Source organism: Exophiala bonariae (assembly GCF_035927105.1).
Source record: "Exophiala bonariae strain CCFEE 5792 chromosome Unknown scaffold_9, whole genome shotgun sequence".
Lineage (NCBI taxonomy): Eukaryota > Fungi > Ascomycota > Eurotiomycetes > Chaetothyriales > Herpotrichiellaceae > Exophiala > Exophiala bonariae.
Window position 1 is genome coordinate 555,903 of NW_027042484.1, and position 26,702 is coordinate 582,604.

The following is a 26,702-nucleotide window of genomic DNA, read 5'->3' on the forward strand; positions in this document are numbered from 1 at the left end:
GATTACACCATCCCTCTCACTTGGTTCAAAACAGCCGTGACCGCTTCAATGTCTAAGCTCTGTTCCTCTGAATTGGTTGAGCGCCAGGCAACATGTCCGTCCGGTCGAACGAGCACGACATCTCGCTCCCATAGATCTCGCACATGTCGCTCTTGAGGCAAGTGTATGACCTCTAGCGGCACTGATAGTTGACTGGAGGCCGAGGAGAAGATCTTTCCCAGCTGGCCACTAGCTGAAAAGTCGACCAGACTAAATCCTTTGCCAAACAAGTCAAATATGCTCGTCTTACCATCAGCGAGGAAGACATGGGGAGGACGGCCGCCTGGCCAGCTTGTCGGAAGATATTTTGTGATTTCATCTTCGCTCACAGGGGCAGCTGTTCCATCTTCGTCTTGGATTATGATCGGAGAATTGTACCGATACCCAAGTAGCTTGTTGGTCTGATTGTGAAGCCAATGGCCTTGATCAGCTTCCTTAGCCAGATCATCCCGAGTCCTTTGGCCTGCTTCGTCCTTCGCTGTGAGTTGTGCAGCTCCAACACGATCCGCTGCAGTCAATATTGGCACCGCGACCTCTACAGCCGCCTTGTTCACCATTGCTGCATTGGCGAGAGCGATTGGTCTTCGCTCAATATCATACGAGTGCAGTAGCCGCGGACCACCCCAACCAGACAACACAGCTGCAAGCTTCCAACTTATGTCCCACAAGTCACAGATCCCGGTATTGAGACCATGGCCGCCCATGGGTGATAGTGGATGTGCTTTCGCCTTGTCAGTCGAGGTCATCTTCCCATTAGCAGTCAAAAACGTACCTGAATCCCCTGTCAAGAAGACTCGGCCCTTTTCAGACCTGAACCCCGATGCGATCGACAGTAGAGTGCCCCATTTACCCTGGACAAGAATTCGATCGACATTGATGGGACGTGGCCCAGACAGTCCGCCAACAACCTCGGCTATCACGCTGAGAGGATCTTCCTCGGAAGCATCATCGACCCCAGGGGCGACGATTCTATGAAGTGTCCAAATTCCTGCGCCTTGATCGACAATAATGGAGCCACCCATCATCAGGAGATGCCAAAATTTCCCCTGTGAATGGAGGATGTCGAAATCTGTTGATTCGAAATGAATGAAAGCCATATGTATCGCCCTAGAAGGAATGATTGGTGAACATTTGTACTTCGTAGAAGGCAAAAAAGCCAGAATGACAACTTACAGGTCAGTCCTAGGTCCCTCAAGACCGGCACTGCGTCTTACGATACTTCCCGCGCCATCGCATCCAACAACATAAGCACTCTTGATCTTCAACTTCCTTCCATTGGCATCCATGGCTTCACTGATCACCTCGGTGTCTTTTTCGTCCAATCCAAGGAATTTCCAACCCCAGAAACTGGCGACTTTCTCCTCCTTGGAGATTTTCTCTTTCAACCACTTCTCAATGGGGATCTGGTGACAACGCAAATAAGGCTCGCGAGGGAGAGTGCCGTCGTTTAATCTCTCGCTCTTGCGGCGTATCTCGGCGGGGCTGTCTCGCTTCCACACCGTGATGATGTGCCCGTCCTCTCCGAGACCCGTGGAAATCACCTCATCCAGATGTTCGGATTCTGGGACGCCCAGTGCTCTCAGCTCGTCGGCCAGTCCCAGCCAGCGGTAGATCTCCATGGCGCGTCCTTGTGTGAGTTCCATCTTGGGATATGTCGTCGTCGTAGGGGACTGCTCTACCAGAACACATGGCTGGCCATGGTACGCTGACAGGGCGTATGCAAGCAGCATTCCCACTGGTCCTCCACCAACTATCAACACAGGTGTTTCTACTTCGATGTCTGCAGTTCCGGCTGACTTGGCATCTTTGGGGCCCAGGTCTGCCAATCCATTCTCCGCCTCGTTGATAGTTGAAGCCATGGTTAGAGTCTGGATGTAGCTGGCCGGTGGTTTTCTCGATGTACGGGACCTTGGGTTGGGAGAATACCACAAGCGGTTGTGTTCCAGAGTATGGTCTGGATGACCTGATGGAGTGTACAAAATTTCAACCTGTTGGTTGCCTCTTTATTGATCTCAAGCCAGAGGCTTGGACCTAAGGCGTACAGCCGGGCCTAACTATCTAGATATGGGGCTCAGCCCAAGCGAGACCACTGCAATGAAACACCTGCCGTCCAGGAATCTTGGATATGGTACGACAGCCAAGACAAGTCGTCTGAGATGACCTCACAAAGCCAAGTTTATTCTAGAATTCCAGACACATTAGTTAGAGCTTGAATAGTCGCTTGCAATTATCGCCGATCAGCAATTGCCTACGATGTAGGCATTTTCTCGCTCTAAGCATCCCGTCAGGTCCACAACGGTGGAATAGACAAAGCTGCAACCAATGACAACTATCAGTAGCCAGATCCCGTTTCGTTTCGCAAGCAGTTTATACTTCGGGCGTAGACGTAGCTAACTTAGCTGTTTCATACCAGCGATGCTTAAACTACCAGGAAGGGTGTGATGGACGTCCCACCGACCAACGGGCATGCTGCGAGAAACTAGCATGAAGTCCCCATAAATTGAATCGAATGCACTTCCTGTTTCAGTATTTCACCTCCGATCAAATTTCTACGACCCCATAATAGACCCGAGCAGCTTTCGCTCGCCAGGCTTTCGTAATCCCTTGTTAAGCCCCATGTGGGGGTGGAGACTCAGGCAACTTAACTTACACATTTCGATGAAACCCTTGGATCGTGCCGGGATCGTAATATCTTTCACATAGCACATGTTCTATCGACCATTGCGCATGGATTATCCTAGTTTGATTGATGTTGGCTATAAGCGCAGGCGCAAGGTTCAAGTTGAGAAGTCAACATAATCATGAATCAGCAAATTCAATACTTTGAGTATTTTCAATTTGTTTGTATTACTGTTAAGTGTATGTTATGCTATATATCTCAACCCAATGTCCGCGCTATGCCTGGTAGTATAAATCCAATCCCAGTGGGATATCAAGCGCTAGAACGCTATGCCGACCCAATGATGATATTCAAAGAAAACATTAGGTTATGTATAAAGGATTGGATACATGTTTCTTCGTATCATCGTTTAAAGGAGTGTAAGAACCGGAAGTGCTGTGAGAGTTTATGGCACTGAGATGAGTCATTCTTGTTTAGAACTTGGCCCATGTTGTTGGCTGTTGATTACTAGCTGCGCTTGTCGTGGTGGCGACACTGGTAGTGGTTGCAGCTGTGGTAGTTGTCGAGCTGGGACCCCATGACGAGGTTGACGTCGAGCTTGGACCCCAGGACGAGGTTGACGTCGAGCTAGGACCCCAGGACGAGGTTGATGTTGAGCTCGCGGTACTGGTAGTCTTTGTTGAGCTGGCAGAAGTAGAAGTAGAGCTGGCACTGGTGCTGGTGCTCTTGGTAGTCCAGCTGGATGATGTGGAAGTGGAGCTGGAGGAGCTGCTCTTGGTAGACGAAGTTGCGCTCGTGGACTTTGTAGAGCTGGCAGTGGAGCTGCTGTGATGTGGCTTAGTAGTGGTGGTGGTGATGACCACGCTGCTGGTGGTACTTGTGGTGGGCTTTGGAGGAGCTGGAATAGCAATAGTTACAACGTATCCCCAAACGTCAACATAAGTGATAGTTTGACATTGATGGCATTGACCAGGAGGATAGTATGTTCCAGACCCAGACCCAGTTGGTGCTGGTTGATTGACGGTGACAGTCACGGTTTTTGTTACAACTGGGCAAGTGTTGACTGGTGGAGGAGGAATGACGGTGACAGGTGGGGGAGGAGCAACGGTGGTTGTTGGCTTAATGGTTGTGACTGGAGGTGGATGAGGATAGTGAGTTGCAACAGGATAGCAAGTCGTGGTAGTGAAATACTGAGTGGTCAACCAAGTGGAGTAGTAGGTGGTTCCAGATTGAGTTGCAATAGCAGTAGAGCAAGGCACAAATGATGTCTTAGTAATCCAGTCAGTGACAGTGATGGTCGTCCAGATGTCGGTAGTTGTAGGCTTGGCGGTTGTACTGGAGACAGTTGTGCTGGTCCACTTGGTATGGGGCTTGCTGGTAGTTGAGCTCGAGCTGCTAGAAGTACTAGAAGAGCTGGTTGACTTGGTGGTCGATGTCGAAGGCACTGACGTCGAGCTGGTCCATTTGGTGGTAGAGCTTGAGCTTGAGGTGGATGGAGAAGTGGTGGAGCTTGAGCTCGAGCTAGTACCCCACTTGGTTGTTGTGGATGTGCTTGTGCTGGATGAGCTGCTGGATGAAACCGAAGAAGAGCTTGAGGTCGAATACAATGATGTGGTCGAAGAAGTGGTGGTTATGGCCGTGGTGGTGGTACTGGTAGTCGTGCCGTTGCCCCAATTCTCGGCATATGGAAGTGCCACAGAAGTGCCAGCAAGGGCGGCGATGAGCAACGAAAGTGATGAGTGCATTGAGCGTTTCTTCTCTGACACGAGGGGATTTGCTATAAAGAGGTTCAAGGAAGATGTTTAAGCAAGGCGAATGTATCTCAAGGAGAAGCGAGTGTGTGTTTGCGAAAGCAAAGAAAGCGAGTGTTGTTGGTTAGATGGGTTGTTATATCTGATTTGATGATGATGGAAAAACCAAGATGGACCTACATGATGAAGATGCATGGGATTACTTATACCTAGGAGCCACGAGCTCATGATGGATGAGACATTGCTGACCACATGCATATGGAAGGGTGTAGATGGTGGTAGCATTGCTTCATTGGATGCGTGGATGGCAAGAGAGTGTGATCCGATCGGAGAATTGGTCCAGGTGTTGTGATGCTGATGGCATATGCACACGGTGAAGGTGATAGGGGAAAACAGTGGAAGGGAAGGCTGAGTCGTGCAGCAAAGAAAAGCCGCAGCCAGAGACATTCAACTATACCTATCTCGGCCTTCGTTCCTTCCACTTGACCCGAGAACGGGAAGTCAGTTGTGCGCGGCTGCCACATGGCCGTCTTGCTTTCAAATGGTGGATCCAATGCTTATTTGCTTCTGCAGCCCATTGATTGGTCAGTCTGCACGTGATGCTTCGCACTATTTGTCTTTATTTTTGGCAGCAGTCGTCCCTTCCCATGCAACGTACCAAAACCCTCACTCGTGTGACCTCACCAGCACCATTATTACACCGCCACTACCACCCAACAAGCACTCTCCTTCTTGACTCATCCTCAGTTCCTAACCGCTTATTGATCAGTTGAGAGACAAGGCTCCGAGGCTATACCTCGCCTATCGGATTACCTATTTCCACGGCAATTGAGACATCAACCACGCCACCATTGATTTGTCCTCTACTGACGTCGTGGCAATAATTTACGAAAGAACCATTGACTCGGGATGTTTAATCGGACTCCACGAGGCTATGAATATCTCAAGCTACCGAAATGCACCCCAAAAGAGGAGTATGGAGATGTCTTCCCCTATGACCAATCGTGCCACTTTCTCATTCTCCCATTCGAACCTGGGCTTCTACCGGCAATTACCAGGCTCCAGCTACAAGGCTCAACCATACTCCGAACTGCGTAACACACCCTTTTTGCACTCTGCAATAGTCAGCTGCTCACCCATGCGCACTTTTCCCTACGCAGTGACGAAACAGCGATGGCGAGTTTCTTTACCATTGGTTACTCTTTGTGCTTCTAGTATTCCGCGTCTTCCTAGGATTAGTCTTGCATCGTCTTACTCATTGGCGGAGACCATCAATTGGTCATTCAATGACTTTTGAACAGTTTAGCGACTTCTCAAACAGGGGTAAACGTAGACCTTCGCATTCAACCCCGATCGAGATGGGTATACTACTAGGATTGGTGCCTAGGTGGTTCTTCCGGTGTCCCGCGGACTCCCTATACTGATCACCCGTTCCATTTTCGATATGGCCATATGTGGTAATAACCCGCCATTAAGCAAGAGTAGCGTGACGAGACGGAGACAACAACGGCGGTCCCAAAAATAACCTGAGACAGAGTAAGGTTATCTGTTTATTCGAGTGGCTTCGTAAGTTCAAACTTGCTCGCTGCATCTATGGGCCAATTGCTTGTTGATGCATCCCCAGACTCCTCGAAACACCAATCCTAGATTTAGGCATCAATGGGTATCTAAGGCATATTTCATGCACCCCGCAAGGCCTCCCAGAAATCGAAAACCAGAAACCAAGGGGGCGCTATACTGAATCATCCAATCTCTTGAGATCTACTGTGAACCATGACTGTTGGATGCCCTGACCCGACTCTGTAGGTGTGAATGCATTCCGGTAACCTCATGCGTCCTACAGGATTTCATACGCAGCACAGACTCATCCAACACCAACTCGACAACTTTGCGATAGCCACTGTCGGTGCCATCTGAAGAAGTCGCACGAATATCGGCACTTGTGAGACTGTGAGTGTAGCAAAATATGTCACGCTCCAAGTCGTTTTTTCACGATCCAATCAAGATCCGAATTCTTGATACTGTTCGTGGTGGCCAAGCTCACATCAGACAACACCACATTCACTCTTCCCAGAGTGAAACCTGACCAATCGCGATCTCTTCCTTGATACTCCAGGTTGTTTTGATTTCCTGCCCCGAGAATTGCATATTTCGTCTTGTGCAGGTGTGATACACCTAATCATCATCCGTCCATTTCGGTGAATGCAACCAATTTTGAGCGATGCGCTGCACTGTGGCAGGCTGCCATAAATCAAAGCACAAAGGCCATGATGACTAGTTCTCCTCGGCGTCAGAATCACACTTGGGACCGTTGGTGACATTCGGCCAAGCCAGTTCGCAACATTATGTGCCGGAGTTGGTTTTTTCTTTCAGCGCCATCCCATTACTGTAATTGGCATTTCTTCTTTCCGCAGCTGCCGGCTGACGTGAAATCTTGACAAGTGTACAGGGTTCCATGAACCAGCTCACTTTCCCATTGCAATTCTGCCCATTCATATGGAAATGGATGCTGCCAACAAGCACACCTCTGATGCGGTACGGCATTTCTTCGCCAAGCTATGTGATGTCCCGGGCTGACAACAAAAATTGTTTCCAGGACAGACGTGCTCGCGCACTGCATATGAATCGGACAGCTTTTCTACGTCAGACACTCGGCGCATGACTAGGACCAGATAATGGCACAGCGACAGAATTTTCCGCTTACCAAAGCGAGGGTCGACTCAATAGTCTCATTGGGAAGTCCTGCTCGACAACCTGGACCACGAAAAGGGCAGTTGTGGTTGGAGCACCGTTCTCTCACTACTTTGATCGTGATCGAGCAACTAACGTAACGTAATTGCTAGCCTGCAACCTGTGATGCTGAGTTAGCTTTAGGCCCAATGCCAGGGAAAGGGCGTCAAAGGTCGTGTATAGATTTGGCTTCAGGCAATATTGAGAAGATAATATGGCTGGTTTGTTTAGACATTGCATCGGGGTTTGTGGTTTGAAACACAGACGCCAAGCGATGGTTCCTCTGGCCCCAGCGGCCTCATCATATATTGGGAAGTGATTGGAACAGGTTACTCACCTTGCTATCAAAATATGTCGTTGTGGATTTCAGAACTCGGGCTTGGCACTGTATCAGCTCGTCTCTTAAAGACAATACATTCTAGGAACCAACCTTGAGCGCTCCACGTCGATGTCTCATTTCTTCTACTTTCCGTTTGTCGTCCTCAAACTTTTTTAGCATCTCATAATGCTGTTCTTTCCGTTTCTCGCGCATTTGGAACCTGTAGAAATCTTCGAGACCCTTGTTCTTCTCCTTATGTTTCTCGGCAAGGTCTTTGATCTCCTCCGCACGAGCACCACCCTTGGAACCACGGGTGACTGTAATGAAGCCATCCTCATCTGGCATCTGTCGTTTCTTCGCATTCTCCTTAGCCCTTGCGTCTTCCATCTGTGCATATGCTGTCATGAAGCCGTTGACGCTCCTAAGCAGTTCTTTTCTCGATGGGAACTGTAGATGTTTATGATGCTCATATCTCATCAAACCGAATTGAGGAGTAGACTCTTCTGGATCGTCCCATTTGAGTTCGACGCCAGACTTTACTGCTCGGCGCGCGGCTTTGAGAGCAAGTTCCATGCTCGCTCGGTCAACGAACACCACAATAGCTGTAGACCCCGTCGGATGAATTTCCGAATCGAACGTCTTCGGTAGACAATAGTTGTCCAATCCAGCTTCAAGTTCTTCGGCTGTCATTCGCTTCCTCTTGCGGCTAGACTTTGTGATTGCCGTGCTCGTCTGGCCCGGAGATTTCTCTGCAAAATGGACGCTTTCTACCCTCCCTCCCTCCAACTGCGTGGTAAACAGGTGCCTCAAGGAATAGATATTGGTAGTGACGGGGATATTGATCAAGAATAGTGACCTCGGTGTTTCTTCATCGGGGATTTTGGGGTCGTGAGGGCGCAGGTATAGATAGTGTTTCGTTTCATGAGGGAAAGATGTCGTGACCGGTAGATTTATGGGCAAGGCTATGCAGCCACCCACTTCTCGAGGAACCTTTGCCATGACGAGTTGGGAAAATCTACGACGTCTATGGCGGTGCAGCGAACATTCAGTCTCGAGATGCAACTTTTTTGTCGGGCAAGTTGCGATGGATATAAGAAACCTTGGCATTCATAAATCCGCGCTTCCTTCTGGACATCATCAAAAGAACCTCGACCAACAATCAACATCACCTGAACAACTCAAAATCTCATATAAGGATGCGGACTACAATTATACGTACTACGTCGTACGCGATAAGGTCTAGGCGACCTCATTCCTCAATTGGACGACTCGCACAGCCGTGCTTCCGATCAATATCCTCCACAACCACCCAACATGCAACAGCTCTACCCATCACCGCAGCAGGACCACCTCCCGCGGCGCCAGTGCCTCAACCCTCTCAATACGGAGAACGAATAGATGAGCGGCGGCGGAAAGCCGAACTCCTCCAGAAAGGCAAAGAGCTACGGGGAGCGCAGGCAGGGGGGAAATCAAGCCCACTGAAGAAAAGATTCTGGAAAGAAGTCCACGTCAAGGAAGTCCCCGAAGGGTACCAAATTCACCTCGACGCACGACCAGTCCGCACACCGAACAAATCCATCATCACAATCCCAAGATCAAAACCCCATCTCGCTCACGCAATAGCCATTGAATGGGATCTCCTCGAATCAGCGCAACAGGCACTGAAGAACCACAACATCCCGATGACCTCGATGGTGGCACGGGCGCAGGACCTCCTCGAAGCCGAAGCAAAAGGTGACACGAAAGCGCGCGACGAGATCACCACCGTCATGATGCGATACCTCGATACAGACACGATCCTCTGCTGGGCGCCGGAACACACATTGCACAACGCCGCACAGGTCGAGATGCACGTCGACCGGACCGAGTCGCTGCGCGGCATTCAGATCCGCATGGCCAAGCCCATCATCAGCTTCCTCACCACGACTGTGTGGCCCGGCGTCGAGCTCAAGCCGATCCTTGACGAAGCCAGCATCATGCCCATAAAGCAGTCGGACATGACTCGCAGCGTTATCCGCGGCTGGATCGCTGGGCTGCCCGCTTACGAGCTCGCGGCGCTGGAGCGCGCGGTGCTCGCCGGCAAGAGTCTGCTGGTCGGGGCGCGGTTGCTGATCGAGTGGAGCGAGGAGTTCCGGCATTTGCAGCGCGGGTCGGAGAAGCGCTTCGGCATCGAGGAGGCCGCTGAGGCGTCGAGTCTGGAAGTCAGGTGGCAGACCGGCATGTGGGGCGAGGTCGAAGATACGCATGACGTGGAGAATGAGGACATTAGGCGACAGCTGGGCAGTGCGATTTTGATGGTCAGTGGACATAGATAGATGGCCGCTTGTTAGAATATCTATACACATGTACAAAATCCAGTTAGGCCATAATTCAAATATATATGCTGATCAGTATCCAGTAGACTCAATCCATGTAAACATAGGTATTTACCACAAAGCCTACAATTGACCCCTGTAAAAGTAAACTTCCCTTTGGCGACTCATATATGTATGTCCTCAACTCAATAATCTACCTCATCATCATAATACCTCGGCCTCTCCCTCCTCGCACGATGACTCGTGCGCGGCATTCCCCTCCCAGACGATCGACGAGACCCCATGCCGGTACTCCTCCGGTTCTGCACACCTACCCTCTCCGACGCATCGTCTTCATACTCCTTGTAAAACCCACCGGGGGAACCACCATCATCCCATTCCTCGACGACCCGGCTGGTCTCGCTCCTCGGCGTGCTCAACCCACTAAGCATCCTTCCTAGGCTACTGGGCCTCTCGGCTTTGGCCGCCTTGGCCAGCCGTTTCTCCTCTTCCTTCTCGTACTTCAGCCTCTCGGCCTCGCGGCGTCCGATGCCACCGGTGTTGACTTTCTCGGACCAGATGCCGGACTTCTTGGCGCCGGGATAGACGCCTCGACGCGCGCGCCGCTTGCGGTTGAAATATGTCAGGGATATGTAGAAGCCGTGGACGTGAGACGGAATGACGGCCAGGCAGAAGAGCACGCAGTTCAAAACTAGGTCTTCGTTGGGCCCGCAGAGGAGGGCGACCGCAAGGGGTGGGAAAAAAATGTTCAGGAGCGCAATGATGACGCGCTTGAAGAGTGGGATGCGCATTGTTGGCGTGTTTGAGCTTGTCCTCTTAGTGCGTTTCGACCGAGAGGGTGTTTGCAATTGGATGCCGTCGTTGGGGATGACTTTGATTGCCTTCTGCTAAGTTAGAACTGGGCCGAGTATGGACCACAGTGGACTGTGTACCGGTCTTTCTTGTTGAATCCAGAGGGTCCGTTTCGTGATCGGTTTTCTCCACAGTAAATGACTAGCCAGACCTCAAGTACTTGATTCGTGGGGTGATAACGAGCGCTATAAGGCTTCGGTGGTTGACTCCGATATCCTTTGTCGCTGTCGAAAAGATATGTTTCAGACTCCGAGAGTTTACTGTGTAGATAGCTTGCCAGGTGAAACTAGAAGCACTTTCGACAAAGCGGCGTGTAGTCGTACACGCTTCACAGGCTCGCTGGGGTCAACACAGCATATCTAGTCAAGGGTTTGGTAAGGATGTTATAACCGACAATGGAGAAGCAGTATCAAAACAGCTCACCGCCCAAAAAGCGTTTGACTAATTTCACGATAATAGCAAAAACTCGTGGAAAGCAAGGAAATATGTACTTCCCAAGAATCATCCTTCTTGTAGATGAAGGATCTCATTGTGGCGGTGCATTCGACTAACATCACTCACCTCATTCCTCAAGCAGTCAAGACAGCATTGGCAGCGACGCAGGGACTGAGGGCCACCGTAACGACAAAGTGCAATTGACCAGAGCCCAAGGCATTAGCAGTAAGACGTTTCGTGTTAGCGAAGGATAATATGCACGAAAAACATGGAACCAGGCTTGTCGATCATCCATGTAAGACCAATACTCGTAGAGACCTCTACGGACTTGAAAATTGGAGCCGATAACGGTCTGTGAGAAAGGTTCAAGTTTGTTGGTTAAAACTTGAGTGCAGTGGGAGGCTCCTATCAGCCTCAGACGTCATAGTCACGAGAAATGCAGTGAAGGCGGCAGGAGTTACTGTGGCTTGAACGAATCGGACGTTGGCCGATGGACGGAAGACTGTGGCGTTGACATGACAGGGGTCTTGCGATCTGAGGACTCGGATTGGCAAATTGGCCTTGATGATGTTCATACTCTGGATCTGTTCCAGTGGGTGCCAGTGGCCCCTGAGACCCCCAGCAGACACGTTTTGTGAGCAACTTTAACCATAGTGAAGGAAACACTTGACGAGAGATCTTGATGATCATTGCTTCATGCAGAAGGCCGGTAGATATCCAGAGACATCAAGCAAGGCGCAGACTTCTTGGACATAGAAACCGATATATACCTAGGTACTGTAACTAACTGTGACGATCAGATGATTCGGGGTGGGTTTTTGTAGTGGCTTTCTGGCCGAGAAAAGATCAGGAGAGATTGACAGCGGCGCCATCGCTCAAGCCCTTGGGGTACTGGTACTCGGTACCGATAGGACGGTGGCATGAATGCAGGTGCCAGAAAACCCTGAACTCTCTTAATGGTCATGGCGGTCGTCGTTGCGTTGCTTGCTTGATATCAATATACGTTGTGTAGGATGCTGAAGATTCAAGAAGCATGGCTAGAGCCATTCTTTACCTACTAGACCTGATATACGTAAAATGAATCCACAATAAAAGATACTGGTCCAGGTACGGCCCGCAGTACACAATCTTGTGAAAGGGGTGTCCGGAGAACCCTCATAAAGCTAGAATAGAATTCAATGAGATCACGATTCAGGGTCTCAAGATAACCTACGGCAACAAGCTCAGGGTCACGATTCGATGGAGGAAAATTGTTTGCCAGTCCACTATGTCCAGTGGCCAAAACATGCTCATGATTTGCATTGAAAGTTCTTCATCTAAAACGATGGAGATGCAATCTTCCATGCCTAGATGCTGATCAAGGGTGGGGGAATAATTTTGTTCATCAGCCATTGTTCATACAACATTAGAGAATAATCAATACTTGATATATTCCGAAGCGGCCACATTCTGGCTGCCCTCCAAACATCATGTCAACTTGTAATATCAGGCTGTGTAGTGGCCGTGGGTGTCGTAGCGCTATTATCGTCCCCTTTGCCTGGTAAGGGATATGGACTAAAATCTCGACTGCTGGTGCTGAATTTGGACTGAACAGGTGGATGTTTCTCAGCTGGGTTGCTCCCAGTGCTGGGCTTGAATGCATGATGTGGAAATTCGTGGTTATTGGCCGTCGGAGTGGTCATCGAGCTTGGTTCGCCCGAGATTGGACTGACCACGCCATCTGCACCACCGTCATTGTCTAGTGTCACCAAGTTGAGTCCATGAAGACCACCCTCAATATCCCGAACCAGTCTGACGAATTCTTCAGGAACCAGTCCACTCTCACCAGTCCGGGGATCTTCTGCCACCAACCAGCCTTGTCCATGTCGATAAGACACTAAAATTATCTGGCCTTCTTTGAGTGCCAATTCGTTTTGATGTTCACTTTCAAAGTCGAACAGTGCCACCGCTTTCCCGTGCATTTCTTCATCGGGACTTGCGATCGTGAATGAATAATCCTTGGAGAAGCGCGCATCATCATCGGCCTCTGACAAGTCATCTTCCGACACAGGTTCTTCGGTGGTAATTACAGGTGATGCATTTCTTTGCAGTGGCTTCGCAAAGTTGGAGTCTCGGTGTTGAGGTTGTCGAGGAAATCTCAGGTTATGGTTCTCATAAGTCTCGACCGCTTCACCGGGGCCGTTTAATTCCTCTTGATGACCTGCTGCACCGACGAGAACACCACGGTTGGGACCTGCAGCCCCGGGTGATCTTCCCCTTTCATTTGACTTGTGCTTTTTGTGCCGACTCGTAGTGACAATCGGGGATTGAATGTCGTCGTCTTCGCTGTATGGTGGACCTCCGTCATTGAACGTCATGGCTGGTAAGCGATCCCGTTGAGCCAGAGAGTGTGTGATTTCGGATATCCATGGTGGCGTTGCCGACCATTGGCCTCGTCCATCCTCCCATGTGGAGACTGCAGGATCAGACAATCTTCTGGACTCGCTGGCTGGGGTGGACATGCCTGATGGTATAGGAGGTGGTCCATAGTGGAGAGGATGAGTCGTTAGATAGGCAAAGTCTCTGACTAACGTGTAGGGTAGACTCGAATGAAAGGCAGGGAAGACGTGGGAGACTGGTCGCGATTGATGTTGAGGTTGAGAGCCCCTTGATGCAGTAGAGTAAGACGACATGCGACGTTCGGCATACGATGTCGGTCTCTGAGAACTGGTCCTCCGTGGGGTAGGAGTGCCTGTGATTAAGGGAGGTAATGAGGAAGTGGTGGTGTTTGTCGCAGCGAGAGGCGGTGACATGGTGGGTGGTGAGGCTGTTATGGCGGCCATGATAAGCAATGGAAAGAACGAAAAGAGCGGTCGCCAGAGATGGCAGATGACAAAGGAAGGACTGTAATCGAGGAGAGGAGAATAATGGTCGAGACTCGAACTAGGGAGCGCGTGTGCAGAGGGTTGAGCTGAATAGGGCGGCTAGAAGGGTACGCAGTTGATGCTCGCAGCCTGTAGGCGCTTGGTGGATATTATTCGCTTAGGTCGGTTCTTTCGATCTGCGAAAGCGGCAGCGGAGGAGTGAAGTGCAAGATGGAATTGAATTGAAGAGATGAGAGGTGGGTGGCACCGCAGTGCGCGCTTAGCCAGAGACGACTTTGCACGGATGGGGGAAGGGAGATGAGTTGTGTACAGGAAGGATTGTGGTAGAGGAGATGTGGTTGCTAGTGATCGTTGCTGGTTGGGGAACTTGACGGGAAATGGAACGAGTTTCTGTTGGAATTGCGCATGGGTCTAAATATAGTATGGGCCGAAACCAGTCGATGCAGTGCAAGTGGTTGGAGTAACCAACACACTGACAGTTGATGAGAAGAGTAATGCTGACTACGAGTCTTTGAAAAGGATGAGAATAAGACGTTGTATACATATACGATGGAACACGGGGCTAACACGAATGAATAGTCAACGACTTAGGTACTAAGTACGGATAGGACTGGTGGACTCGAAGCGCAAGAGGATACAAGAGCGAGGCCTAACAACAGGCGACTGGGAATAATACTCGTAACTCGTAGTAGTACTAGCATCTGATCTCCAGAGGCCGAAGGAGTGGGATTTGGGAGGCAAGTTCAGCCTAGTTTCCCAGCTGAGAGGGCGCAGTTAAGGACGACAGTCACTAACGGACAGATTCAAGCCGGCCATCCGCCGAGTCAGTTATTCCGAATACTACGAGGAGGTACTCGGTACGGAGCACAGTAGCACAACAGTTCGCCTTATCTTGTCGGCCAACAGGCAGCAAAATTAGCACAATGGTTGATGCCGTTGTGTTCTCTTCATTTATGGAGAATGGAGAACGGAATCTGGGCATGAAGAATTCCAGGCTCACAGTCGAGTCCACTTTCAGTTGAGCCGCAGACGCCAGCGTTTCATGTTTCAACACTAGATCGAACTAAGATCCGAGACTCGAAAGGAGGCAAGTTAGCCGGAGGCTGCCAAGATATACACGTGACCTTCCACTCCGGGGCAATATCGTCAACCACTTACAAGGCCATGTGTTTTCCCTACCACAAATTCAGTACATTCAACTTTGACATGTACTCGTAGTTGGTGTGGGATCCGAGGTCGACATCGAATAAACAGGTAAGACTCTCATGTTCAACCTCTCTCCCTCTTTCCCTTTTCATGATGATACACAATATTGGAGCTGTCCTATTCACCTTTGAGGAGACTCTTTTAAATGGTTGTCTCAACCTAACTGATATCTCGACCTGATCATATATCTCCACGTTACAAATTTCTGTAGACCGACCCGCTGACAATTGAGTACTCAAAGCCTGTAACATGTCAAGCTGACACCTGACCGATTCTTCTCGACCCATAATGTCGGTCGACCCTCGACTTGCCCGTCTTCAAGGGCGGACTACAACTCCTCAAACCCCACCACCAGTACCTCCACCACCCGCAGGAACCACAGCTTCTCCGGTCCAAGAACCCCTAACGACTCAAAGTACAGCCGCCACCATCGATGGCAATATGGAAATCCCATCTTCTACCACTCCCGCTCCTACGAAACAAGAAAACGGCTTCAAGCTAAAATTCTGCACCGTCTGTGCATCCAACAACAACCGCAGCATGGAAGCGCATCTCCGACTCTCGACTTCTGATCATCACTATCCCGTCATATCTTTTGGTACGGGCTCTTACGTCCGCTTGCCAGGACCTTCCATTTCCCAGCCGCAAGTTTATAACTTCAACACTACACCCTACACGAAAATGTTCGACGAGCTTCAAGCTCAAGACGCCAGGCTGTATCGGAATAATGGCATATTAAACATGCTCGATCGGAATCGCAACATCAAGTGGGGGCCGGAACGGTTTCAAGACTGGGTTGCCGGCGCCGCGCGAATGGAAGCCTTGACACGAGGAGATAAAGGCGCTGACGGAGCTGAAGGCGGTGTCGTCGATGTGATATTCACCTGCGAAGAACGCTGCTGGGACGCCGTCGTCGATAACCTACTGGATAGAGGAGCCCCTTTGAACAGGCCAGTACACGTATTCAATGTCGACATCAAAGATAATCACGAAGAAGCTCTTGTCGGAGGTGGTGCTATACTCGAGTTGGCCAACGCTCTCAACGAGGCTGCAGGACAGGAACGCCAGGCCAATGGGGCCTCTGGTTGGGAGAACGGGACTGGCGCTGCAAGACTTAGTTTTGACGCGAGGGTGCCTGAGATCTTGGCTAGTTGGCAGGAAAGATGGCCCCATTTACCCGCCCAGTGGACTTTATCCTGGCTATAAGACAACCCAAGCCATTTCCTTTCTCCTTTGATAATATTGAGCGAAGGCGCTGGGGGCGTTATACACAATGAATCAATGAATTTGGTGATGAGATTGATATTCCAGCAGTTCTTGCCCTCCAAGTCCTTGTCGTGAACTCCTCTTCTGTCTAAGTATGCTATTTATATTCGATCCACCCAAATCACTTATATCAGTAGGTTGCTGTAAATGCACCAACACCATCCAACAAGGATCTACAGCTTGCCCTCCCTACCTTCAGGTTTGAGAACATCCTTCCTCCACGCAACTTCAACTTGCCGGGGGCCCTCCTTGCTGAAATTGACGAAAACCACCCGATCCATCTCGCCCCTCAAACCACTATCCTTCAACTCCGGCCCGGGCTGATCCAACTTCAACAACTGCCGATTGTTCGTCTTATCCGGCGCCGCACCAATCGGACTGATAAACTTATCCTTCCACGGCGGTGTTCCGCCCCCCGTACCACCCGTCTCTATCAAGTGCGTCAACTCCTCACGCTTCCTCAGAATCTCCTCATCGCTCTCCTTCTCACCCTGCAGGTTCCCATCAAAAATCTCACTGATCAAAAACAAGAGCAGAAACTGCGGCGGAAACAGGATGATCTCACCACTCCGCGCACGCCTCAGCCAATCCGCCGCCCTCGCCCACTCCGGCGCCATGGTCTCGATCTGATCGCCCGTCGCCCTGACGCTGGGATTGCCCAATTCCTCGAGCCCGACGAAATAGACGTACATCTGCGTGGAAAACCGCTTGGGCACGTTCGGCGGCGTGACCCAGTGCGTGAAGGGCAGCAGGCGATCGGTGTCGAGGACGGCGTCCGCCGAGACCGAGCGCAGCCATGTCTTGAAGTCCGTCTGCGACGAGTGCACGGCGTGCCGGCCTGCTTGGCGCTGTTCGCGCGACACCGACAGCAGCGACGGGGCGGTGCGCGACGCCCGCGCCAGGAGGATGCCCGTCTCTTCGAACAGTTCACGGATCGCCCCGGTTCGGTAGGCGATGCTGTCGATGTGTCGGTTGATGTCTGTCGGGCTCGTTGGGAGCGCCCCATCGGAGGCTTCCAGATTGCCTCCGGGGAACACATGCGCGGACGGGAACGCGGACGAGGTTTGTACCCTGTGCAGGAGCAGGATCTCGTTGCTTGGCGAGATGAGGATTATGCTGGCCGAGGGCGATGCTGGTGCAGGTGCTTTGTGCTCGGAGTATTGCCGGACTTCGAACTTGGATTTGGGTTTGGATTTGGACATGATGGTTGTTGGTGGTGGTGGGATTGCTAGAGAAGAAAAGGGGGAGTGGTTGTGGCGGTTGTGTCGCGTGAGAAGCAGAGCACAAGGTCTTGAGCGACTTGGTTTTATATGATGCCTTCTAGAATGATTTCTTGTTGGAGCGAGAGCTGCAGCTGGAAATGGAACCCGATTCTGCAGGATGCTTGATCGGAAATAATCTAAAAGTCCTCTATTGATGGTTGTCGAAGAGAAAATACTTCTATTTCCGTGGCGGAGAGGGTGACAAGAGATACCAATGCTCATCTGGGGGTTTTGGAAACAAGGAGTGAGTAGCCAGACCGTATTTAGGTCGGGGTGCACTATTATCGACTTCTGATTACAGCTTGAGAAGCGAACCACGGACCGAGGAATAGGATGACGGGACTAAGGGGAAAGTGGAATTTGATGCTGGAGGAGTGAGTGCGCGATCGAGGTTTGAAATCGAGAATTGACGTTGACGGCTGGACAAAACGCGGTTGAGCCGAGGCGATTTTGTTTGCGTGTGTAGCCGAACATGGGATTTGCTTGCTTCTCCAACAACTCCTCCAAGCGGAGCGAGTAGGTTGGTTGATGGTGAAGGCGAGCGCGGGGAATAACACCAGTCCCGGTGTTGCGCCGAGGTGACTTACAGAGGAGACAAATATGAAGACCAGTTTTAGATTAGAGAAACGGCTTCGATTATATCAGGCCTTTTAAAGTCTGTATGTACTACGAGCAGAGTAAAGACCTGCTCAGTTTTTGTTTTACTTGCCGCGTGAGCGTACTCATCTAAACATCATTCAAGAATCATTCAATCATTTGCAACCTGCCAATGCGGAGACATTATCCGGGTTCGCCTGAAAACTCCACGTCGCCGCGCTTTTATGCATCCTCAGTCCGCCTTTTGATATCTCATGAATAGAGCTTCTTGTCGAAGCTATCCAATCCATGAACGTTACCTTCTGCTTGAGCACTGGGCGTTCGGAGTTCAAACCGGACTTTGCCGCTGATGACATCTTCGCGGAGTTCCACCAAGCTCTTGGAACCAATATCCTGGAGAGAGTGTTGAAGACCAGCAAGCAGGTAGGGTACAAACTTGGTGACGGATCCACGATCAAGGACTGATCCAGACACTCCTTGTGCAACCAGCAGTCGATCACCTTCAGAGAAGTATCGTGCTGTACCTGCGTTGCTGGCTTTGGAGTTCTTGGCTCCTCCACCTGCTTTCTTGTCTTCCATGGCATCAATGCTGCCCATACCACGGTATGCCTTGACGAGTTTACCCTCGCGACTAACAAAGTAGTTGCCTGGGGACTCAGTAGTACCGGCAAGCAGACCTCCCATCATTACAGTCGAGGCACCCATGGCAAGGCCCTTGACGATGTGACCGACGTTTTGAATGCCGCCATCAGCGATGCAGGGAACTCCAAAACGGGCTGCAAAGGAAGATACTGCAAAGACTGATGCAGCTTGTGGTCGGCCGACAGCCATAACTTCCTGAGTAATGCAGGCACTGCCGCTACCCATGCCAATTCTCAGGCCATCGGCACCAGCAGCGATGAGATTGGCTGCCTGATCTCGAGTAACGACGTTTCCAGCCACCACATCGAGTTCGGGATACTTCTCCTTGATATACTTGACCATTTCAATTTGATACATACTGTTCCCCTGACTGCTGTCCAGGACCACAATATCGAGACCAGCATCTACGAGCTTTTGCAATCTGATCTTGTCATCAGGTCTAGTACCGATGGCTGCTGCAGCGATCAATTGTTTGGAATGAGGGAGTTTCGATGCGAGTGGATAGTTCAGGTTCTTGAGTAAATCGGAGCGAGAAAGAAGGGATACCATGTTGCCGTCCTTGTCGACGATGGGTAGTTTGCCCTTTCGAGAATCACGCAGGACAGCATTAGCTTCAGCCAGAGTGGTACCGGCAGGTGCAGTGATGAGATCTTTTGTCATGACCTCTGTGACAAGATCATCGGGCCGTGGGTGAAATTGAATGTCACGAGTGGTGATGATACCGATCAGCTTGGATTTGAGTTCACCGGTTTCTGCACAAACAATTTGTCAGCAAAATGCTATACTAGAAAATTGCAAGTCAAGTTTGGAAAACAAGGTCAATTCAGACAGAAATCTCCTGTAGTCCCCATTGCAAGTTCATGCTGCGGATGAACGAAAGTTATAAAAGGGTAAATGGTTTTGGGCATCATGTAAACCGGGAATATTGTGAGAACTGGGGTAGCATACCTGTGACAGGGAAGCCACCGAAACCCATCTTCTCCTTCAACTCTTTCGCCTCTCCAACAGTGGTATTTGGTGAGAGAACCAATGGCTCTGAAATGAAACCATTTTCGTATCTCTTCACCTTTCGAACCATGTCTGCTTGGTCATCGGCTGAGCAATTGTGATGGATGATACCCAAACCGCCGAGCAGAGCCATATGAATGGCCATCTTCTCCTCGGTGACGGTGTCCATCGGCGAGGAGAGAAGGGGAGTCTTGAGAGAGATGCGTTTGGTGACTGGAGAATCGAGGGTGGCTTCAGCGGCAGCAAAACCTGATCAAAGTTGGTTAGAGGGTTCATCAACTTCAATACGGGCAGGCCATCTACCAATGTATCCAGGCAGAACGAGGAAGTCATTGTATGTCAGGGCACCGTTCTCTCTGGAGTCGAGGAGAGTATGAATGTCGAGTCCATCTTTAGATGGGTACTCGGACTCGAGCACCTTGAGCGCGTCTCGATAATCCAACTTCTCGATGTTTCGTCGAAGAGGGGTGCCATTGGTGGCAGCATCACCGTTTGAGATAGGCATGTCGATGACGAGTAACAAGGTAATGGATTCACAACAGAAACCAGTAATAAAATGGTCTGCTGGGGTCAAAGAAGACTTTTCCCAAGAGAAAGAAAAAGCATAAAGACAAAGCGCGCTCGAAAAAGTTTTTGAGGGGAACGACGGTGAGGAACCCGCTAAATCTTGGCAGATCCAGATGCGGTAAGGGGAGTTCAGAGCGGTATGAGGGCCTTGGCATTAACACGTGACATGGCCCGATTCATAAATCCAAAATAATCCACCAAACCGCTTTCAGTCAAAAGTAAACAGATATTTTGGCAACACCCCCTCCACAAACTTTGAACGTGAATCAATATACGTGGACCGTGTCCAACTTTTCATACTGTCACTGCCCCAAACTGAGCTCAAGCCATCGTTATTGATACTCTGCCAATCCTCATCGCGCAACCCAAAACCATACACCGTTCCTGACGATTATGTACATTCACGACAACTGCTGTTGAATCGGCCCAGTGTCACCACGTTGATGCGGCCATTTGGTTGACCTCCATGTCATCGTGAACTTTGCTGAGGATGCACCCAACGCCGCAGCTGACCTGTTCATCGAGAATATATCCTACTCAAACGCCTTAACACGGGACTTAACTGCCCGGTATGTCTTCCTACGCTCTTCGAAGAGCCCAGACAGACAACCACTACGGCTATCCTCAACGCCAAATATCCACCACCTCCACTGTATCATCCGCCTACTCTGCTGCATCGAGCGCCTTTGCACCCAGTAGAACAAGCACAGTGACATCGACGAATTCGAGTACTTACGCAAGAGGCTCACCGGGACATAAACGTGGTGTTAGTGAAGCCGGAGACATGACTCCCACAAAGATCCAGGGCGGCCACTCGAGCATCGAAAACAGCCCAGATCACATGTATCGAAACATCCGCCAGACATTGCGACCTTTACCCCAGGCCCCATCCCCAAACTCCACTCCCAACACCAAAAGACCGATAGCTCACCATACTCGTGCGCAAACAATCGATCACTATCCTCAAGTTCAGTCTGAAGACCCCTTCATTGAGAAACATTCACATGAGCACGCTTCAGAGGCCAGAAACCCAAGACCACATCTCCACCATGCCGCTACAAGCCCCCATGGCACAACCTTCAAAGCCCCCGACTTGCAAGAGCTTCAAAAGTCCTCTACATCACACTTGCGAGCATTGTCACGGTTCGCACAGAACGGAGATGTCGAGGAATATGGGATCGACAAGCCCAGTCCTTCCGTGGTTGGACTACACAACAGAAGGCAATTGAAGCGTGCTGAATCCGCCATGGGTGTTGACCGCTCCGCAGCTAAAGGCTATGGATGGGGCGAACGGAACTGGATGGACAAACAGCGTCAATTTCTAGCTGCCTATGAATACCTCTGCCACATAGGAGAAGCAAAAGAATGGATTGAAGACATCATCCACCAACCAATACCTGCAATCGTTGACCTGGAGGAAGCTTTGCGGAATGGTGTCACCTTGGCTGAGATCGTCCAAGCATTCCACCCAGAACAAACCCTCAGGATCTTTCGAAACCCGAAATTACAATACAAGCACTCGGACAATATCGTCATGTTTTTCAGATTCCTTTCGGAGGTCGGACTCCCCGATCTGTTTCGCTTCGAGCTGATCGATCTCTACGAGAAGAAGAATACCCCGAAAGTCATATACTGCATCCACGCACTGTCGTGGCTACTCTACCGCAAAGGCATGGTGGATTTCCGCATCGGTAACTTGGTCGGCCAGCTTGAATTTGAGCACCATGAATTGGAACAAACACAACGTGGTCTCGACAAGGCTGGGGTCAGTATGCCTAGTTTTTCGGGTATGGGTGCAAGTTTCGGTGCTGAACCAGAGCCAGAGCCAGTGGAATCAGAAGAGGAACGAATTGACCGGGAACTCCAAGAGCAGAGTGCAGGCATTGCCGATTTCCAGACTCAGGTTCGTGGTGCTCTCGTCAGACTTCGCCTAGGCGACATGATGCAGGCTTTATGGGATTCCGAAGAAACCTTCACAGACCTTCAGTCACGGATTCGAGGAGATTGGGCAAGACAAATCACCGATTACAAACTCGACATGCAGAGGTTTGCCACTAATCTTCAAGCGTCTTCCCGTGGCTTCCTTGCGCGTTCAAGAGACCAGCAGAAAGAGCAGATGTGGAGATCGAAAGAAAAGGACATACTGAAGCTTCAAAGTTTGTTCCGGGCAGGCAAAGCCAGAGCAGAGGTTCGATCCATCAAGTCTCACGTTCGCAAACATGATCAAGGAATTCGACAACTACAAGGGGCAATCCGCGGGGCTCTGGCCAGAAGAGACGTCTTCGACCAGTACGAAGCTACTAGAACATCTGAAAATGAAGTCCTTGGTCTTCAAGCTGCCGTGAGAGGCATGCTTGCCAGAAATCAGATTCAGAAAAACCATGCCTATCTCCACAGACAAGAAAAGGCAATCACTCAGCTTCAGTCCGCCACACGATCATTCCTGGCGCATAGAAAGCAAGCAAACCTCCAAAGAGCTCTCGTACAATCTACTGTCAAGTGGACAAGTTTACAAGCTCTAATTCGCGCAGCAGATGTGCGAAGAGACATTGCGGGTTTGAGACGAGCACTGAAATCAGAATCACCATCTATTGTCCACTTCCAATCTTCACTCCGAGCAGCAAACACCAGAGAGACGTACAACTCTCTAAAACTCGCTCTGATCAGACAATCAACAGCAACCATACCTCTTCAAGGGTCAATCCGAGGCTTTCTCCTCCGCAAGAGTCTAAAGTCTCAGAGGACTCTTCTAGAAAGACATGCTCCTGAGCTCACGCATCTACAAGCTGTTGCTCGTGGGTCTATGCTCAGGCTTCAGACAGGGGAACTCTTGGGCAACTTGGACCAAAATCATGATGCAATTGTTGAACTACAAGCTACCATTCGAGCCATGCTTAGCCGAGGTCGTGCCGGAGATTTGCTCGCTGAGTTGGATGAGCACCATGAATCAATCGTTGATGTGCAGACGTTCATCAGAGCAGCAGCTATCCGGAGCAAATTTGTTGAAAAGCAACGATTTTTCAAGGAAAACATGGAGAAAGTTGTAAAAATCCAGAGTGTTGTCCGAGCCAAAATTCAAGGCAAAGCCTATAAGAGTCTGACTTCGGGCAAAAACCCTCCTGTCGGCACATTGAAGGGATTCGTCCATTTACTCAACGATAGCGACTTTGATTTCGAGGAAGAAGTGGAGTTCGAAAGATTGCGAAAGACTGTTGTGCAGCACGTCCGACAAAATGAACTTGTGGACCAGTATGTAACACAGCTTGATCTCAAAATTGCCCTCTTGGTCAAGAACAAGATCACTCTTGACGAAGTCGTCAAGCATCAAAAACATTTTGGTGGCCATGTCGGTAGCTTATTGCCAAACTCTGACCTCTCTTCCAAAGATCCCTTTGACCTCAAAGCTCTCAATAAGACATCACGAAGAAAACTTGAGCACTATCAAGAGTTGTTTTTCCTCCTTCAGACCCAGCCACAATATCTATCGAGGTTGTTCAAGAGAATTCGAGAACAGGCGACTGCCGAAAAGGAATGCGAAAGGATCAAGCATCTCGTCATGGGACTCTTTGGCTATGCTCAGAAGCGAAGAGAAGAGTACTATCTTGTCAAGCTAATTGTCAGGTCCATCAAGGAAGAAGTTGACGCTTCAATCTCTCTTCAGGACTACCTACGAACCAATTCTTTTTCCAATAAGCTATTTGCTGCGTACAGCAAGTCTCCTCGTGATCGGAAATTCTTGAGAGATGTTCTTGGTCCTTTGGTCAAGGAGAACATCATCGATAACCCGTCCCTCGACCTTGAAAGTGATCCACTGCAGATCTATCTGTCTGCAATCAATGACGAGGAGTTGAGGACTGGGCGACAGAGTCAACGAGATCCGAATGTGCCAAGAGAGGTTGCAATCCGAGATCACGAAACTCGAGCCACATTTATTGCACACATGCAAGATCTTCGAGACATCACCGACCAATTCTTCTTATGTCTCGAGGATTGTCTCCTGCGAATGCCTTTTGGAGTTCGCTTTGTTGTACAACAGAGATTCGAAGCACTCTTGGAACGATACCCTGGAGAAGAATCTGGGTTCGTGCTCCAACTTGTGGGTCAGTGGCTGTGGCGAACATATCTTCAACCAGCCCTTCTAGAACCCGAAAAATTTGGTGTCGCTGACCGTGCGATGACACAAGAACAAAAGCGAAACCTTGGAGAAATAGCCAAAGTGTTGAACCAAGCTGCTTCCGGGCGTGAGTTTGGTGGTGATAATGTCTACCTTCAACCTTTGAACAATTACATCCGCGAATCAGTCGGACGTTTTATCGTCATCTGGAGACACTGTAAGTCTGATGTTCCTCTTCGAGCTTGGACATTTGCTAACCCATAGTAGTGATCTCCATACCATCGGCAGAAGAGCACTATGATATTGATGAATTCAACGACCTCTACGCAAAGACAAAGCCAACTCTGTACATTAAGATGTCAGACATCTTTTCGGTTCATAAATTGCTGTCTCAAGAAATCGGTACCATCTGCCCCAGTCAAGATGATGTACTCCGCGACACCCTTCGTGAATTGGGTAGCGTCCAGAGCAATGAAAGTGAGCTTCGGGGTGTCAGTTCAGGCGAGATCAGCCTTACATTGAGCCCCAAACTCCTGAACTCGGAGGATCCAGATGCGGATATCAAGGCATTATTCACTGAAACAAAACGCTGCGCTCTTTACATCATTCGCATCCAATCGGGAGCTAACCTTCTTGAAATTCTCGTCAAACCAATCACGGATGAAGATGAAGACAGATGGGAAAATCTGGTTCGAGATGAGCTACAGAGTGGCAACAACGGACGAGGAGCATATGCCGATGCCAGCACGCATTTGGACATAAGTTCTTTATCGTACCCTGACCTCAAGCGCATCGCTTTAGAAAATGTTCTACAGCTGGAATCATGTGGACGGCTTTCCCGCTCGAATCAGTACCAAGATTTGCTCAACACTATCGCAATTGACATACGAACGAAACATCGACGAAGATTGCAACGCCAGCGAGAGTTGGAAAATGTCAGAACCACTCTTGCTAGACTCAACGAACAAGCTGTCTACCTTGAGCAGCAACTCAAGACTTACAACGACTACATTGATCAGGCCATGGTGACCCTACAGAACAAGAAGGGCAAGAAGCGCTTTGTGATGCCATTCACCAAGCAATGGGATCACGAACGTGAATTGCAACGTTCCGGCAGATCCTTCAAGTTTGGTTCCTACAAGTATTCAGCACGAACCCTGGCTGACAAGGGAGTTCTGGTTGAATGGCGTGGCTATCACGAACGACAGTGGGACAGAGTCGATCTCACTTTTTCATCAAACGAGGTCGGAGTCTTCACCATTGACGGCAGTTCAGGCAACATGATGATCCCTGGAGCGAATGCACAAGTCATTCTCGACGACTTACTGCAGGCCCAATTCAACAACACCCAATTCATGGAATTCTTCGAAGGCGCACTCCGCGTCAACGTCAACCTATTCTTGCACTTGATCATGAAGAAATTTTATAATGAATGAAGTGACGACTAATTGCATTTCTTTTCTCTTACACTTGCATGCGAGGGCGCGCCACCTAGCAATCCAGCGACATTTGATTACGGAGTTTGTGTTAGAGGAAGGGCAGACGGAAGACACTCAAGCCTTGCAAGAAGCGAACGCCTGTTGGACATTGTGCGAGTTTACCTATTGACATACATCAACTCTACATTTGCATCTTGCAAGTGTTGTGGAGTAAGTATTTCAAACAAGAGCCTTCAACCAGGTGGAAGTTGTTAGGATTTGTTCTGCACTTGCTTTGGCAGGCAGACTTTTGGCGACGAACAACACATGGACCCTTCGGGATCGGACTAGCTAGATCTGTATAGATACTTAGTACTATCGACCAGTGTCTTTACCAAAGCAAAATTGCACCTTTCTCTGATTATTCGGATAGATACATAGGGTTTCCAGCCCGAGTGCCATCGAGTGTGCGAAGTAATTGCTCCGGAGCTATGTCAACCACATAAGTACTTGTAAGGTATATCCACCTTCCTCATTCCTCATGGGCGGGTCAGGAAGCCTCTCATAGCTGACATAATAGGATACCAAGAGATGAACGAAATTCAAGCTGACTAATCGGGCTTACCTCATAATGTTGCGGATTTCAAGAGAACTGATAGTGAGGCGTTATTTGCATCTCGTTTTTGCACTTCCGCAT

At 49.8% G+C, this 26,702-nt stretch overlaps 10 protein-coding genes across 10 annotated transcripts; 3 read left to right on the forward strand and 7 right to left on the reverse strand.

Annotated features, from left to right (window-relative positions):
• Nucleotides 1-2: 2 nt before the first annotated feature.
• Nucleotides 3-1,898, reverse strand: LTR84_013022 (uncharacterized protein; the record flags this gene model as incomplete). Its single annotated transcript, XM_064856527.1, has 2 exons — nt 3-1,146; nt 1,213-1,898. The coding sequence occupies 2 exons, from the start codon at nt 1,896-1,898 to the stop codon at nt 3-5; spliced, it is 1,830 nt and encodes a 609-aa protein (XP_064707703.1).
• A 1,234-nt stretch (nt 1,899-3,132) lies between these two features.
• Nucleotides 3,133-4,404, reverse strand: LTR84_013023 (uncharacterized protein; the record flags this gene model as incomplete). The annotated part of the gene is made up of 1 exon (XM_064856528.1): nt 3,133-4,404. The coding sequence occupies one exon, from the start codon at nt 4,402-4,404 to the stop codon at nt 3,133-3,135; it is 1,272 nt and encodes a 423-aa protein (XP_064707704.1).
• Nucleotides 4,405-7,558: 3,154 nt separating this feature from the next.
• LTR84_013024 (uncharacterized protein) lies at nt 7,559-8,458 on the reverse strand (the record flags this gene model as incomplete). Its single annotated transcript, XM_064856529.1, has 1 exon — nt 7,559-8,458. One exon carries the CDS (start codon nt 8,456-8,458, stop codon nt 7,559-7,561), a length of 900 nt encoding a protein of 299 aa, XP_064707705.1.
• A 197-nt stretch (nt 8,459-8,655) lies between these two features.
• On the forward strand, nt 8,656-9,774 carry LTR84_013025 (uncharacterized protein; the record flags this gene model as incomplete). Its single annotated transcript, XM_064856530.1, has 1 exon — nt 8,656-9,774. One exon carries the CDS (start codon nt 8,656-8,658, stop codon nt 9,772-9,774), a length of 1,119 nt encoding a protein of 372 aa, XP_064707706.1.
• A 185-nt stretch (nt 9,775-9,959) lies between these two features.
• LTR84_013026 (uncharacterized protein) lies at nt 9,960-10,565 on the reverse strand (the record flags this gene model as incomplete). The annotated part of the gene is made up of 1 exon (XM_064856531.1): nt 9,960-10,565. The coding sequence occupies one exon, from the start codon at nt 10,563-10,565 to the stop codon at nt 9,960-9,962; it is 606 nt and encodes a 201-aa protein (XP_064707707.1).
• A 1,968-nt stretch (nt 10,566-12,533) lies between these two features.
• Nucleotides 12,534-13,853, reverse strand: LTR84_013027 (uncharacterized protein; the record flags this gene model as incomplete). Its single annotated transcript, XM_064856532.1, has 1 exon — nt 12,534-13,853. One exon carries the CDS (start codon nt 13,851-13,853, stop codon nt 12,534-12,536), a length of 1,320 nt encoding a protein of 439 aa, XP_064707708.1.
• Nucleotides 13,854-15,419: 1,566 nt separating this feature from the next.
• On the forward strand, nt 15,420-16,337 carry SSU72 (RNA polymerase II subunit A C-terminal domain phosphatase; the record flags this gene model as incomplete). The annotated part of the gene is made up of 1 exon (XM_064856533.1): nt 15,420-16,337. One exon carries the CDS (start codon nt 15,420-15,422, stop codon nt 16,335-16,337), a length of 918 nt encoding a protein of 305 aa, XP_064707709.1.
• Nucleotides 16,338-16,570: 233 nt separating this feature from the next.
• On the reverse strand, nt 16,571-17,599 carry LTR84_013029 (uncharacterized protein; the record flags this gene model as incomplete). Its single annotated transcript, XM_064856534.1, has 1 exon — nt 16,571-17,599. One exon carries the CDS (start codon nt 17,597-17,599, stop codon nt 16,571-16,573), a length of 1,029 nt encoding a protein of 342 aa, XP_064707710.1.
• Nucleotides 17,600-18,508: 909 nt separating this feature from the next.
• Nucleotides 18,509-20,411, reverse strand: LTR84_013030 (uncharacterized protein; the record flags this gene model as incomplete). The annotated part of the gene is made up of 3 exons (XM_064856535.1): nt 18,509-19,650; nt 19,847-20,155; nt 20,210-20,411. 3 exons carry the CDS (start codon nt 20,409-20,411, stop codon nt 18,509-18,511), a joined length of 1,653 nt encoding a protein of 550 aa, XP_064707711.1.
• Nucleotides 20,412-21,044: 633 nt separating this feature from the next.
• LTR84_013031 (uncharacterized protein) lies at nt 21,045-26,023 on the forward strand (the record flags this gene model as incomplete). The annotated part of the gene is made up of 2 exons (XM_064856536.1): nt 21,045-24,804; nt 24,855-26,023. The coding sequence occupies 2 exons, from the start codon at nt 21,045-21,047 to the stop codon at nt 26,021-26,023; spliced, it is 4,929 nt and encodes a 1,642-aa protein (XP_064707712.1).
• Between the last annotated feature and the right edge of the window lie 679 nt (nt 26,024-26,702).